A 14062-nucleotide genomic window follows, 5' to 3' on the forward strand; every position below is an offset into this window, starting at 1 on the left:
ATTTTCCTCATTTCAGAATTCTTGGGAGCCATTTCACAATTATATCCAAATACTTACAAGTGACACTAGATTAAACAATATTACAAATAATAATAATAATAATAATAATAATAAGTGGATTGGCAAAAAATTCATAACTTTTTTTTTGCTTACAATTAAGTCAGGTTTATTATTTTTAAATAATTCTGTTCACAATTGTGGACATTAAGTAAAAAACTTCAGTTTTTAACTGGGGACAGAAGTAAAGAGGATTGCCTAAAAACTTTATTGCATTTTCTTCTAAATAAATAGAAAGTATACATGATTATATAAAATTAAGAAATTCCTGATTAAGAAGCTAATTAAGAATAACTTTTACTGAGAAGAATTCTGGCTCTAAGAAGGCACAAGAGATTTAACTAAAGGCCACACTGTAGCAAATTTAATACCACAAACTCTCAACGGAGTTTCTTAATTGTAATTATCTCTTCTTTGGCTGTTAATAATATTTAGGGATCTTCACATTAAAAAAAATATTTTAAAAATATGAGGATAACTGAAAAAAAAAACTGGTGGTAACAATGAGAAAAGTGAATCTAAATATAAAAACTAATTCTTCCAGAGTATAAGGTCACCATGTTCAAGAATCTTAAGTGGTATGTTACAATGTAGGCAGGTGTCATCAGCTAACAGTCATTGTGTCTTTACCAGCCTTTTATGTTAAAGTACGGACATTTACATCTGTTAAAGTTTTCCTGCCTTCTCTATAAAACTAATTTTCCATGTTTTAGTTGCCATTCACTAGCTTTCTTTTGCCTTTCCTAGTCTTAATTTTCTTATCCATAAAACTGCTAATAATATTCACCTCAGCAGCCATTTTAATAGGTAATGGGATAGAATATATTAATAATTGATCATGGAATCATACTAGCTATTACTACTACTACCAATACCACCACAGCTAATATCACTACTTCTAATGGTTTATTTCATTAATAGTATAATACCAACCTTAAAATAAGGTAAAATGTATTTCCTCCTGGGTTTGGTCAATGTTACAATACTCCAAAATTGCCAACATATTTAAAATCATATAAATTTATTTCAGCAAATAGTCAAAACAGTTGTATTAGCAATTAATAACTAAAAATACTTATAGAGTATTTTTAGCACTTTGCTAGCTAGGAACAGAGGATCTATCAATGAATAAGGTAGACAGAATCTTCAGCCTGTAAGAGCTTAACTTCTACTTGTGGAAACAAACATGTAACCAGCCAATTATAATACAGGGAATTAAGTGCTATAATAAAGCAGAAAGTCCAGTTGGGACATCCAAAATGTCCTGAACAGGAACAAAGGGGATATGGGTGGGAAATGAGGAACAGGCTTCATTTATCCAGCTAAAGAGGGAAGGTAGGGAGTGGATCATTCCAAGTAAAGAGAACTGCATCAAGTAGAAAAAAGATCTAAGTTAAAAACCTAAAAATGAAAATAAAGACAGTTCTAGACTCATATCCAAAAACTGAGGTAAAAAGTTGAGATGAGGTAAAACTGAAAACAGTTCAGAATGCACATGATTTAACGGGAAAGTGATTAGAGACATAAGCTGTGACCAAATCATGAAGAGCCTTGAAAGCTTCATTTATGGCGTCTTTTCTTCTTCCAGAAGGAAATAGGGAGCTCTGGGAGGGTTACAATTAGGGAATGACACAATCAGATCTGATTTTACCAAGATCACTCTATCTGTTGTGTGGATAATGGTGGCCAAAGAGACAACAGAGGAGGTTATAGCAGTGGTCCAATAGCATTAAGGGAGGGAAGTGGTGACGCCAAGAAGTGAATTCAAGAGAAGTCTTTGGGTAGGTACAAGGAAAGCATGTGGTGGTGAAACAGTGACTGTTCATCTCTACAATATCTGCCTGCAGTCTCTGCTCCATATTGTCTACTGTGACTGTCATAATGGGTTTAATGTGGTTTCCCCTGTAACCTTTTCTTCTTCCACATTTTAAAAACAAAAATTCAGGGAAAAAACCTTGTCAGATGAATACATGAAGTTTTATCAGTTATCTGAGGGTGTCTGAGTGGATGTTCTTTCCCTTACATGCTTGTGTAGCCTTTTCAGCATTACTGTGTTTTGTGAAAATGTGAGAGGAAAACTACCAGAAGATGGACAATCAGAGAGAAGAGAAGAAATGGGCTCCTTTGAAGCAAAGACTAAGGGTCCAGCTTTTTAGCCATCTAGAAACTGGGTTCTAGGATAGAATCAACCAAAGAACTTAAAAAGAAAAAAAAACCCAGCCCACCCTCACCATATCCCATTCCTCAAATTGCCCAATATGATTGTTTGAATCTCTTATGATTTTCCTAACCCAACTTAAACACTGAATTCAGATTACTTTATATTTTTAATTTTTAGCACAGTACCAGGAACACTGTGTCATTCAATACTTATTTAATGCATGTAATAGCTACTTATTGATAGGGTTGTGTGTACTATGGGAAAAAGGTGATTAGTACCTCAGAGTCCTTACACTGTGTAGCAGGAGCTATCAAACATTGACTAGAAAGCCACATTTTAAGTATACATTTTATATATAATGTAGTGTGCATGTGTAAGCACACATTAAAAACAAACACACACAACTGCAAAACATTTTTCACAAAATGACACCCTAACCATGTGCAACACACTTTGATATTTTCCTTTATATTATTTTCTGTTCATTTTTTGTAAAATTAAAAAAAAAATACTTGCAACTCATTATATTGATTTCAATACCAGCCAGAGAGCCATTCAATATTTTGAAAAAAGTGTTTTATAGTAAATGTTCTAACTGACAGTAATACACTGTGCAGGTGATTTCATTTCAGTAAAAATACCAAAATTTTAGTGTCTTTGAAAAAAATCCCAATTACTGCAAAGAAAACTCAGTCCAATTTTGAAGATGACACAGGGCTTTATCTCACTACTTAGAAGAAACTAAACCTCATATGAGTAAAGAGAAATAACTCTTTAAGACTCACAATTATGTACATATAGATAATTTCCTTAATGGACTCTGTTAGCATGAGTCAGAGAAAAATATGAAAGTGAGAGACTTTTCACCAGCAATATCACACACAATATTAAAAATATATTAATGAATATTAATATATTAATATTAACATATTAATATAAAGAGTTTATTGTTTATCTTAATCACATTTAATAAAGTTATTTCTCTTTTGGACAAACTAACATATAATAAGACAGTAATTATAAATACATGAGATCTATAACTGTGGCATTCCTGACTACCAAAAGAGAAAGTATTTCCATTTTATTTAAGCTACCTATGAAACCAATATGTAAGCACTAAGTCCTGAGAGCATTTTCTTTGTTGCTACCTGCTTTATTGACCTCATGTGTCAAATATTAATAACGATGCACACCTGTGACAGAGACCTTTATTTGTCTCCTCCTTCAATATCTATTATTCCCCTTCTCTATAATGCTAGATGTTTAATGGGGAATATGTCCACCCAGCTAAAGGCTTCCCAGCATCCTTTGCTGCTAGTATGCTTATATGACCAGGTTACATAGACAATGAGATATGAGAAATTCCTGGGTCATAAACTTTTTTCTTTCCCACTTCTGTTAGCCAGGATGTGATGACAACCCATAGGCCAAAGACAGACATCAGATACGGAAGATGGCTCACACTGCTACATATATGAGAGAACTAAACACATATATTGTTTCAGCCTCTATTGTTTTCTTAAAGCAGCAAAACGTATATCCTAAATAATACGGAATTTCTCTTCTACCATTTAATCTTCCAAACTCAGTGAGAAAGTAGATAAAATAAGAGTGAAGTTTAATTACAATATAGAAGCAAGGTCAATGAACAAAAGCATGTAAGAATGTGAGGCTGTCCAAGTAACAGACAGTTGTATGGTTACAGAAAGGTCATAAGCTCCCAAATCGACAATCAAGAATGTCAAACGAACATTTCCTAGAGGATAGACTACTTGTCTTCCTCAGACTGAAGCTTCCTGGTTTTTGGGGGGTTTTTTTGATGAGATCAAACTTTCTTGTATATATTTCATACAAAATACTGAAATAGAACATAACTGCATTGCTCACATCACTACACCAAAATGTCATAAGACTGACTTCTCAGCATGAAAATGCACAGCAACATAAATATGAAAAGGCACTCCACTTTAAATGTATTCACACCTCAGTGCAGAGTCAAATGGAGGCCACTGTACTGTGAACAGGTGTAGCATTCTCAAATAACTAAGTAAGGGGACTTAACAGAATGATTTTTTTTTTTTAAAGTTGACACATTTTTTTCAGATGGAAGGTGTCTCTTATGGCTGGAACTCCTCAGTGATAAACCATCTAATTGTTCTAAATTTTTGTAATACTTTGCTTCTTATGCAATTAATTTGGAGCTATTTTAATGTATTGTTTATTCATTTGGCTCCTATTTCTTCATGTACAGAGATTCCTTCAAGACAAAGTTCATAGAGATACATGTAATTGTATGACTATATACTACTCCAATAATGGAAAACCTACCTTTCAGGTACAGCTACTGAAGGAAAATACAACGGTGAATTTCAAATAATTATTTGATATCATCACCAATATTTTAAAACTAATGCTTTGACTAAATTTTCCACTTATTGTTGTCCAAGATATTTGAACATGTGTTTGTCGAGAGTAATAGGGACTCATTGATCCAAAATTGCAGATATTAGTAGGATATACTTTACAGCTATAGCTTCTTTACATTAAATTCTCAATACAAATGCAATATTGAAAAGTAAAACCAAAGTCAGGTGTAGCACCTTTAAAAATGGAACCCAGGGAAAACACCAGACCTTTTTTTCCTTCCTATTCTTGATATGCACAATGATTATTATACTTAAAAGAAGAAAATACAGGGAAATTCTGAACGGCACTTGCAAGTTTCTAAGAGGAAGTTCAATACAGACATTTAGGAGATAGGAGACAGTGCAAATATATTTTCCTCTCCACAATTTTTTATCTAATAAAGGGGGTGACAGAAATGGTCTTAGATTTGGTAGAATTATCTAGTAAGATAATATGTGGCATTCTGATAAGAAAAATTTAGTAAGCAAAGAAGCATTAATGATTTCACTCTAGAAATACAATCAAAAAGGACAGCTCCAAAACAAACATTATCCAGTGTGTGATCACTTAAAAAGACAAGAAAAGTTTTCATATCTATGTAGATTTATTATTTAGATATCTATATTCAAGGAGTGTGAACTTCAGAAGAGACAAACTAAAAGACATTAGGATGGACTTATATTAAAAATGAGTAACAATTTAACATATTCAGCTTGTATTACAAAGTTGATGCGACAAAGACCAAAGTAAATCAACTGTTTGTTCTCTGGTCTCCCAGTACACAATAAATTAAAGAATAAAATGTTAAAAAGGTATCTCTATGGGATATTTAGGCAAAATATGGAACCACAGTAAACATTAAGCACCTCAGCAGCTATACATTGTCCATGGGACTCTCAGAACTGTGATTGAACATCTTTAAAATTCAACTAAATAAGAAAATTCTTCAGGAAATTCCAAAAGGTGAATAGAAAAAAATAAAGACCCAATTCTGACCTTCATTATCAATTTACTCAACTGTTTTATCATTAAAAGAAAGCTATGGCATTGCTATGGGTTAAATTTGTCCCCCAAAAGTTCATATACTGGAAACTTAATCACCATTTTGACAGTGTTAACAGGGTGGGAAATCTGATCACAGTATTTGAAAGGCACAGCCTTTGGGAGGTGACCAGATTGTGAGGACTGTGCTGTCATGAAAGGATTAATCCCTTCTTGGAGTAATGGGTTGATGGCAGTGAGTTATCATGGGTGTGGACTGGTAGCTCTATAAGGAGAACACATGGGAGAGCTCTTAATCTTTCCATTCTCACCATGTGATACTCTGGTCATCACAGGATTCTGTAACGAGTTCTCACTCAGAAGAAGGCCCTCATTAGACATGCCCCTGGACCATGGACTTCCCAACCACAGACTTCGCAGCCTCTGAAACTGTAAGCAGTAAATTCAATTTCTTACTCAGGTTTAAGTATTCTGTTATAAGCAACAGAAGATGGACTAATACCAGCATCTAGACAGATTTGGAGCTTCCACAGCATGACATGAAAACATTTTGCTCAATAGAGATCTCCACTAGTGACAACGGTGTGGTGAGAGAATGGGAAAATAAAAAGCTGTCTTGGCAAAATCTATCCATAATGAAGGTGAGGCAGCACAGCTAACTATAAAATCAAAATTTAGCTATTTTTATGGCCAATAATTTCTCTCTGTTTTTCCCTGAACAAATACAACTTCCATTATAAAATGTCTGAAGGCATTAATTCCTCTGAAGACTGTCAATAAATTTTTTAAAAATATAAATAAAAATATTTAAAAGTAAAGCACTTACCTATTCCAATGAAAGCAGCTTTGTAGCCTTCTTCTTTCAAAGTGCTAAGAGTCATTTCATTCACTGAAAGGCTTTTACCACACATTATCTGTAAGAAAATACATTTTAAATAATAATACTTTGGCATCTGATTAATTAAAATCTTGATGTTTAACATCAAAAAGAATGGAAATTCAGTCAAAAAATCTATAAAATTCCACATATAATATGTGGAAATATTTTTGTCTTTTAGTATATAGGCTTACATATACAAAACAGTACATAAATAGAACACTAACCTGTTTTATTTAAGGGCTAAATGCAGAAGAAAAGCCAGTGTAATTAAAGCCAAGTCAGTAAATTTTTATAGCTTGCTTATATGTTCAAAGCACTACGCACTTTTGAAAAATAAAATGATAAAGGAGAAGTTCCTGCCTCAATGTATGGTGAAGTAGAGGCAAAAGACCCATATAAATAAACATCATCTAAAACAGAGTACGATCACCACATGTGTATGGGAGTCCAGAGGATGGAGAGATTCATTCTCACTAAGGTCAGAAGAATGAGAATGCAGAGAGGAAGTGAGATTTCAGTAGCATCTCTAAAATGAATGGACAGAATTTTGATAGGAGACACTGTCCAGGAAGGATGAACAAAGTCAAGAGGCAGAGGGTAGTCACCCTTATCAAAAGTCCCAATACTACTACTCAGTTCCCAGCTATGAGTCAGTTTTCAGATCTGGAACGTGCTGACTGAAGAGGTGGCTGGGTCCCTAGGAGGAGGACCCTGCAACATCCTGGCAAGTAAATACTGTCATGATTCCCCTAGTCCTTTCATAGCAGGAACTATGATCATTTACCCAGGCAACTGTGCACTGGGAAAAGAGAAATAATCAGACATTTCAAGGACACCGGACTACAGATTTTTCACTGACATTGATACCTGGAAAGGAAACAGAACAGTGAGGACCTATGGGGCAAGGTAAAAAATGAAGCCTGACTAAAGACTGGTTCACAGTGGGCCCACTGAGACCACCAGCCCTGTCAGTGATCATTCTCCTAGTCTCCAAGTACAGAACTGAAATTGTTACATACACCTGTCAATTGAAGTAATCCCCACATTGCGTCTCTGGTCTGTGAAGTAAGAGCTACAATAGCTATAAGAATTGGAAAGGCCACATGAAAACATCTGAACACCCAGCCAAGAGGGTAAATCAGACAGTATCATCCTGGGTGCAGATGGGATATGGAGTGATGGTAGTGGTCTCTGTCATATTTCCATTTAATTCACCAGTCTGGCTCCTGCTCGACCAGTTGATTCTTGGAGGATGCCTGTAAACTATAGCAGGCTTAACTAAAAACTAGCCCTGATTGCAGTTTCTGTGACAGATGTGATATTATTGCTAGAGCAGATTTATAATGCCAAGGGTACACTGCATGTGGCCATTGATTTGGTGAATGCATACCTTTTTACATTCCAATTAGAAAAGGGACCAAAAACAGTTCACATTCACAGAATACAAGTAAGAATATTCATTTATAGTTTTGCCTGAGGGAGATGTCGACTGTCTTCTGTAATAATATATGTAACCTGAAGCGATCTGGACATCCCACAGAACATCACAGTGATCCATTACACTGACGACATCATGCAGATCGGACAGCATGAGAAAGAGGTGACCAGTCTGCTGGACACAGTGTCAATACCTGCACTCCGGAGGGGGGAAGAAGAACCCTACAATCAGGGACTCACCACCAGAGTTAAGTTTAGAGATCCAGTTGTTAGGTATGTGTTAGTATATCCCCTCTAAAGTAAAAGACAAATAGCTGCATCTCGCATTCCCCACCATAAAGAAGGAAACACAATGCCTGGTAGATTTCTCTGGGTTCTGGAGGCAATGTTCCTAAAAAACAAGTGTCTAAGCTGAGTCATAGAGGAAAAACAACTTTTACTAGAGAAACAGTAATTGTAGCTAACGTGCATGGAATACTTAACTAAGAACCCTTCCTCAATGAGTCTGGAGAAGTAAATGGTAGAATAGGAATTCCATATTATTTAGGATGTAAATAATCCTAAATAAATTTTGGTCACTTTAAGAAAACAGTAAAGGCTGAAACAATATACGTGTTCAGTTCTCTCACATGTAACAGTGTGAGCCATCTTCCACACCTGACTGAGACCAGTAAGACTTTGTTGTGGACAGGCATTGTGGGAAAGATGGAAGATAACCACCACTGGGCAGCAGCTCCATGGTGGAAATGAGAACCGAACGATAAAACAGCGTTCAGTGGAGATACAGGCACCAAGACTCTTCATGCTCTGTGATTGGGAATCTATTCAAATTTACCTTTCCTAAAAGCCTCAATCCCTGAACATTTGCCATGCAATAAATAACCCACTCTCAGTCAGAAAGAACTAGAAGGAAGATTCTCTGACCAAGAAAAAAAAAAAATTAAAACTTAGCTTATCTTTTGCCTTGGGAAATTGAGCTGAGATGTATAAAACTGGTGTTATAAGACAACTACAAACATCAAAAACATTCCTGTGGCTGAGATGTTATGAAATCTCAACATTATTTGTTAAATAGATATAACGCTAGAAAAAATCACATGGTGGGCATTTTGCTTGTGTTTTCTTACATATGGATTACAGTATATATTCTACCTTACTCTCATGGCTTTAATAACATGTGATTAGACATTTCCTAGCTAATTCAGATAAAAATTCACTCCACTTAAAGTTCAATGTAATAGAAACTACTTTAGTCCAATAGAAGTTCTGAATTTCACAGACCCTGGGATTTGATGGAAAGTTTTTTTTAATCTATAAATAATATGTATCCATATATGTAATGATATTTATTATGCAGGATAAAGGTTTACAAATTTTAGGGGGTGAAACTCTTCAAATAAAACATGGTAGACCCATTATAAAAATATACAGATAACAGTGTACAAGGTCTTCACATTTTTTTGATAAAAAATTTGGTTAAATACACCAAATATTTCCAAAAGCTCTAAGATAGAAAATAAAATAGAATAATTTTGAAAATAATATTTAGCTTCCTTTAGACAAAAAATTGTTTTGTTAGCTATTAACAGACATGTTTCTCACATTCTAGTAGAGATATGATATGATCTTATGTTCATTTTCCAGTACTATCCTATAATAATGAAAATTCTTGCTTCAAATAACAACAGTGCAAAAAAAGATGATATAGAGAGGTTATCAAGAAAGTGATCTCTATTAGATATTTTGTCTCAAATTATGAAGCAGAAGAAATGCACAGCAATTGCAAACTAAATTTAATAAAAATAGAATTCTAACAAATTATTTTGTGTAATGGCAAATACATATATTTTAAACATGCATAGAAAACTGCAGTATCTTTCTATAGATTTTATACTTTTAATTTTGGAAAATTAGAAATATTATAAAGACTACAGAACAGAAATACTAATGTCTACCTAAATTCTAACTTATATAACAAATTTAAAAAGAGTACTTATCCATAAAATTAGTAACAGTCTGACACAAATATCACAGGAGATTCTATTAAAGTCAACCTTAAGTTAAAAATAATTTGCAGGGGTCTATATTGGAATATTTATGATAAAATTAAAAGCTTTTGTAAAATATAAAACCTAAGAAGCTACTTCTCCTAAAAAATAAATACTTTCATTACACTAGAAATTATCCTTTGATGTGAAATCAATTGAGTGCACTTGATAAATTAAAAACTGCATATCCTGCTGATAAGTGAAGTGAGAAAAGAAAAATTGAATTCTATCTTAAAATACATAAGCAAATAAAAATATTATCCTGCACAACTATCATCTAAATGGGAAAAACAAAACCACAATTACTCAAGAAAAATAATAAAGTAATGAAAACACATGGATGCTGACAAAGGTTTATTCTGAGAAAAATGAATAACCTTAAATGTTTTCATTATTCAACCTATAAAATGAAAATTAAGCAAATATACAACTCAAGAAGTTAAAAAAAACAAGTAAGAATAGCAGGGGGAAAATTAATGAAGATATAGTCAGCAATTAATAAGAAAAAATAAAACTTCAAGAACCAGTTCTTTAAAAGAATACATCAACTACGGAAACCATTAACTAATCTTACAAAGAAAAAACGTTAAGAAACACAAAGTAGGTTTAGAGATGAAAAAGCAAATATAATTACAGGTACCGATGAAATATTTTTATTGTGTACTGGAATAACATGTTTAAATAAATACTAATAAATTCAAAAGTCTCAATGAAACAAAATTTTTCTAACAAAATATATATTGGGAAAATTGACCTGAGGGTAAAAAAGGTAGAAAAGATTAATAACCATGGAAGACATAAAGAAAAATGGTCAAATTTCTGTCTCTTATAAAAAGGCTTTCAGGTCAGAAGGACCAAAATTTTAATTAAGTAAAAACAATGTCTCAAGACAATATTCTTATCAATAATACAATAATGAAATGCCTGAATGTTTATTTTTATCAGACTAGTATAAATCTAGTACCAAGACTAACAAAGACAACAAATATAAATAAATAAAGCAATACAAAACAAAATAGGCTCTGTAGATTTGAAACTCTGCAAAGGCAGTAACAGCATTTCACTAGTCCCTGCTATACTTCCAGTTTTTGTTTTTTTGTTTTTTTTTAATTTTATTTTCTCGATATACATTGTGGTTGATTATTGTTGCCCCTTACCAAAACCTCCCTCCCTCCTCCCTCTCCTCCCTTCCACCCAACAATGTCCCTTCTGTTTGCTTGTCATATCAACTTCAAGTAATTGTGGTTGTTATATCTTCTCCCCCCGCCCCTGGGTGGGTGGGTGGGTGGGTGGGTGGGTGTGTGTGTGTGTGTGAATTTATATATTAATTTTTAGCTCCCACCAATAAGTGAGAACATGTGGTATTTCTCTTTCTGTGCCTGACTCGTTTCACTTAATATAATTCTCTCAAGGTCCATCCATGTTGTTGCAAATGGCAGTATTTCATTCGTTTTTATAGCTGAGTAGTATTCCATAGTGTAGATGTACCACATTTTCCGTATCCACTAATCTGATGATGGACATTTGGGCTGGTTCCAACTCTTGGCTATTGTAGAGTGCTGCGATGAACATTGGGGAACAGATATACCTTCAACTTGATGATTTCCATTCCTCTGGGTATATTCTCAGCAGTGGGATAGCTGGGTCATATGGTAGATCTATCTGCAATTGTTTGAGGAACCTCCATACCATTTTCCATAGAGGTTGCACCATTTTGCAGTCCCACCAACAATGTATGAGAGTTCCTTTTTCTCTGCAACCTCGCCAGCATTTATCGTTCAGAGTCTTTTGGATTTTAGCCATCCTAACTGGGGTTAGATGGTATCTCAGTGTGGTTTTGACTTGCATTTCCCGGATGCTGAGTGATGTTGAGCATTTTTTCATGTCTGTTGGCCATTTGTATATCTTCCTTAGAGAAATGCCTACTTAGCTCTTTTGCCCATTTTGTAATTGGGTTGCTTGTTTTTTTCTTGTAAAGTTGTTTGAGTTCCTTATATATTCTGGAAATTAATCCTTTGTCAGATGTATATTTTGCAAATATTTTCTCCCACTCTGTTGGTTGTCTTTTAACTTTGTTAATTATTTCTTTTGCTGTGCAGAAGCTTTTTAGTTTGATATAATCCCATTTGTTTATTTTTCCTTTGGTTGCCCATGCTTTTGGGGGCGTATTCATGAAGTCTGTGTCCAGTCCTATTTCCTGAAGTGTTTCTCCTATGTTTTCTTTAAGAAGATTTATTGTTTCAGGGTGTATATTTAAATCCTTAATCCATTTTGAGTTGATTTTAGTATACCTAACTTGTAGAGGGTCTTTGTCATGAATGAGCGCCGAATTTTATCAAATGCTTTTTCAGCATCTATAGAGATGATCATATGATCCTTGTGTTTGACTTTATTAATATGGTGTATCACATTTATTGATTTGCGTATGTTGAACCAACCTTGCATCCCTGGGATGAATCCCACTTGATTGCGGTGAATAATTTTACATATGTGTTGCTGTGTTCCGTTTGCTAGTATTTTAGTGAGGATTTTTGCATCTATATTCATCAAGGATATCGGCCTGTAGTTTTCTTTTTTGGTTATATCTTTACCTGGTTTTGGTATCAGGATGATGTTTGCTTCATAGAATGAGTTTGGGAGATTTGTGTCTGTTTCAATCTTTTGGAATAGTTTGTAAAGAATCAGTGTCAATTCCTCTTTGAATGTTTGGTAAAATTGTGCTGTGAATCCATCTGGTCCTGGGCTTTTCTTTGTTGGGAGCCTTCTGATCACAGCTTCAATCTCCTTTATTGTTATTGGTATGTTCAAATTTTCTACATCTTCATGGTTCAGTTTTGGTAGCTTGTGTGTGTCCAGAAATTTATCCATTTCCTCCAGATTTTCAAATTTGTTGGCGTATAGTTGTTTATAGCAGTCTCGAATGATTCCTTGTATTTCCGATGAATCAGTTGTAATATTGCCTTTTCCATTTCTAATTTTTGTTATTTGAATCTTCTCTTCTTTTTTGTTAGCCATGCTAATGGTTTGTCAATTTTATTTATCTTTTCAAAAAACCAACTTTTGGATTCATTGATCTTTTGTATTGTCTTTTGGGTTTCAATTTCATTCATTTCTGCTCTGATCTTAATGATTTCTTTCCGTCTGCTAAATTTAGGTTTCGATTGTTTTTGTTTTTCTAGTTCTTTAAGGTGAAGTGTTAGGTTGTCCACTTGCCATCTTTCCATTCTTCTGAGGTGAGCATTTAATGCAATAAATTTCCCCCTTAATACTGGTTTTGCAGTATCCCACAGGTTTTGATATGATGTATCATTATTTTCATTAGTTTCAATAAATTTTTTGATTTCCTGCTTGATTTCTTCTTGGACCCATATGTCATTAAGTAGAATGCTGTTTAATTTCCATGTATTTGTATAGTTTCCAGAGTTTCATTTGTTATTAATTTCTAGTTTTAATCCATTTTGGTCTGAGAAAATACATGGGATAATACCAATTTTTTTGAATTTGTTGAGACTTGATTTGTGACCTAATATGTGATCTATCCTGGAGAATGATCCATGTGCTGATGAGAAGAATGAATATTCTGAGGTTGTTGGATGGAATGTTCTGTAGATATCTGCCAATTCCAATTGGTCTAGAGTCTTGTTTAGATCTTGTGTTTCTCTACTGATTCTTTGCCTCGATGATCTGTCTAATATTGACAGTGGGGTGTTCAGGTCCCCTGCTATTATTGTATTAGTGTCTATTTCCTTCTTTAGGTCTAATAGAGTTTGTTTTATAAATCTGGCTGCTCCAACATTGGGTGTGTACTTATTTATGATTGTTATGTCTTCTTGATGCATCAGTCCTTTTATCATTAAGTAGTGTCCCTTATTGTCTCTTTTTATGGTTTTTAGTCTAAAGTCTATTTTGTCAGATATAAGAATAGCTATTCCAGCTCGTTTTTCTTTTCTGTTTGCATGGTAAATCTTTTTCCATCCTTTCACTCTTAGTCTATGTGAATCTTTATGGGTGAGGTGGGTCTCTTGTAGGCAGCATATAGTTGGGTCCTCCATTTTACTCCAGTCAGCCAGT

At 34.1% G+C, this 14062-nt stretch overlaps 1 protein-coding gene across 1 annotated transcript in view; it reads right to left on the reverse strand.

The window, feature by feature from the left end:
• The window catches only part of DPYD (dihydropyrimidine dehydrogenase), an 855274-nt gene that overhangs the window by 580088 nt on the left and 261124 nt on the right, over positions 1–14062 (reverse strand). Inside the window, exon 8 of the mRNA XM_063105846.1 lies at positions 6453–6540. Within this exon, the coding sequence (XP_062961916.1) occupies positions 6453–6540 (88 nt within the window). The remainder of the gene's footprint in view (positions 1–6452; positions 6541–14062) is intronic.

The sequence above is a fragment of the Cynocephalus volans genome, chromosome 8 (genome assembly GCF_027409185.1).
Source record: "Cynocephalus volans isolate mCynVol1 chromosome 8, mCynVol1.pri, whole genome shotgun sequence".
Lineage (NCBI taxonomy): Eukaryota > Metazoa > Chordata > Mammalia > Dermoptera > Cynocephalidae > Cynocephalus > Cynocephalus volans.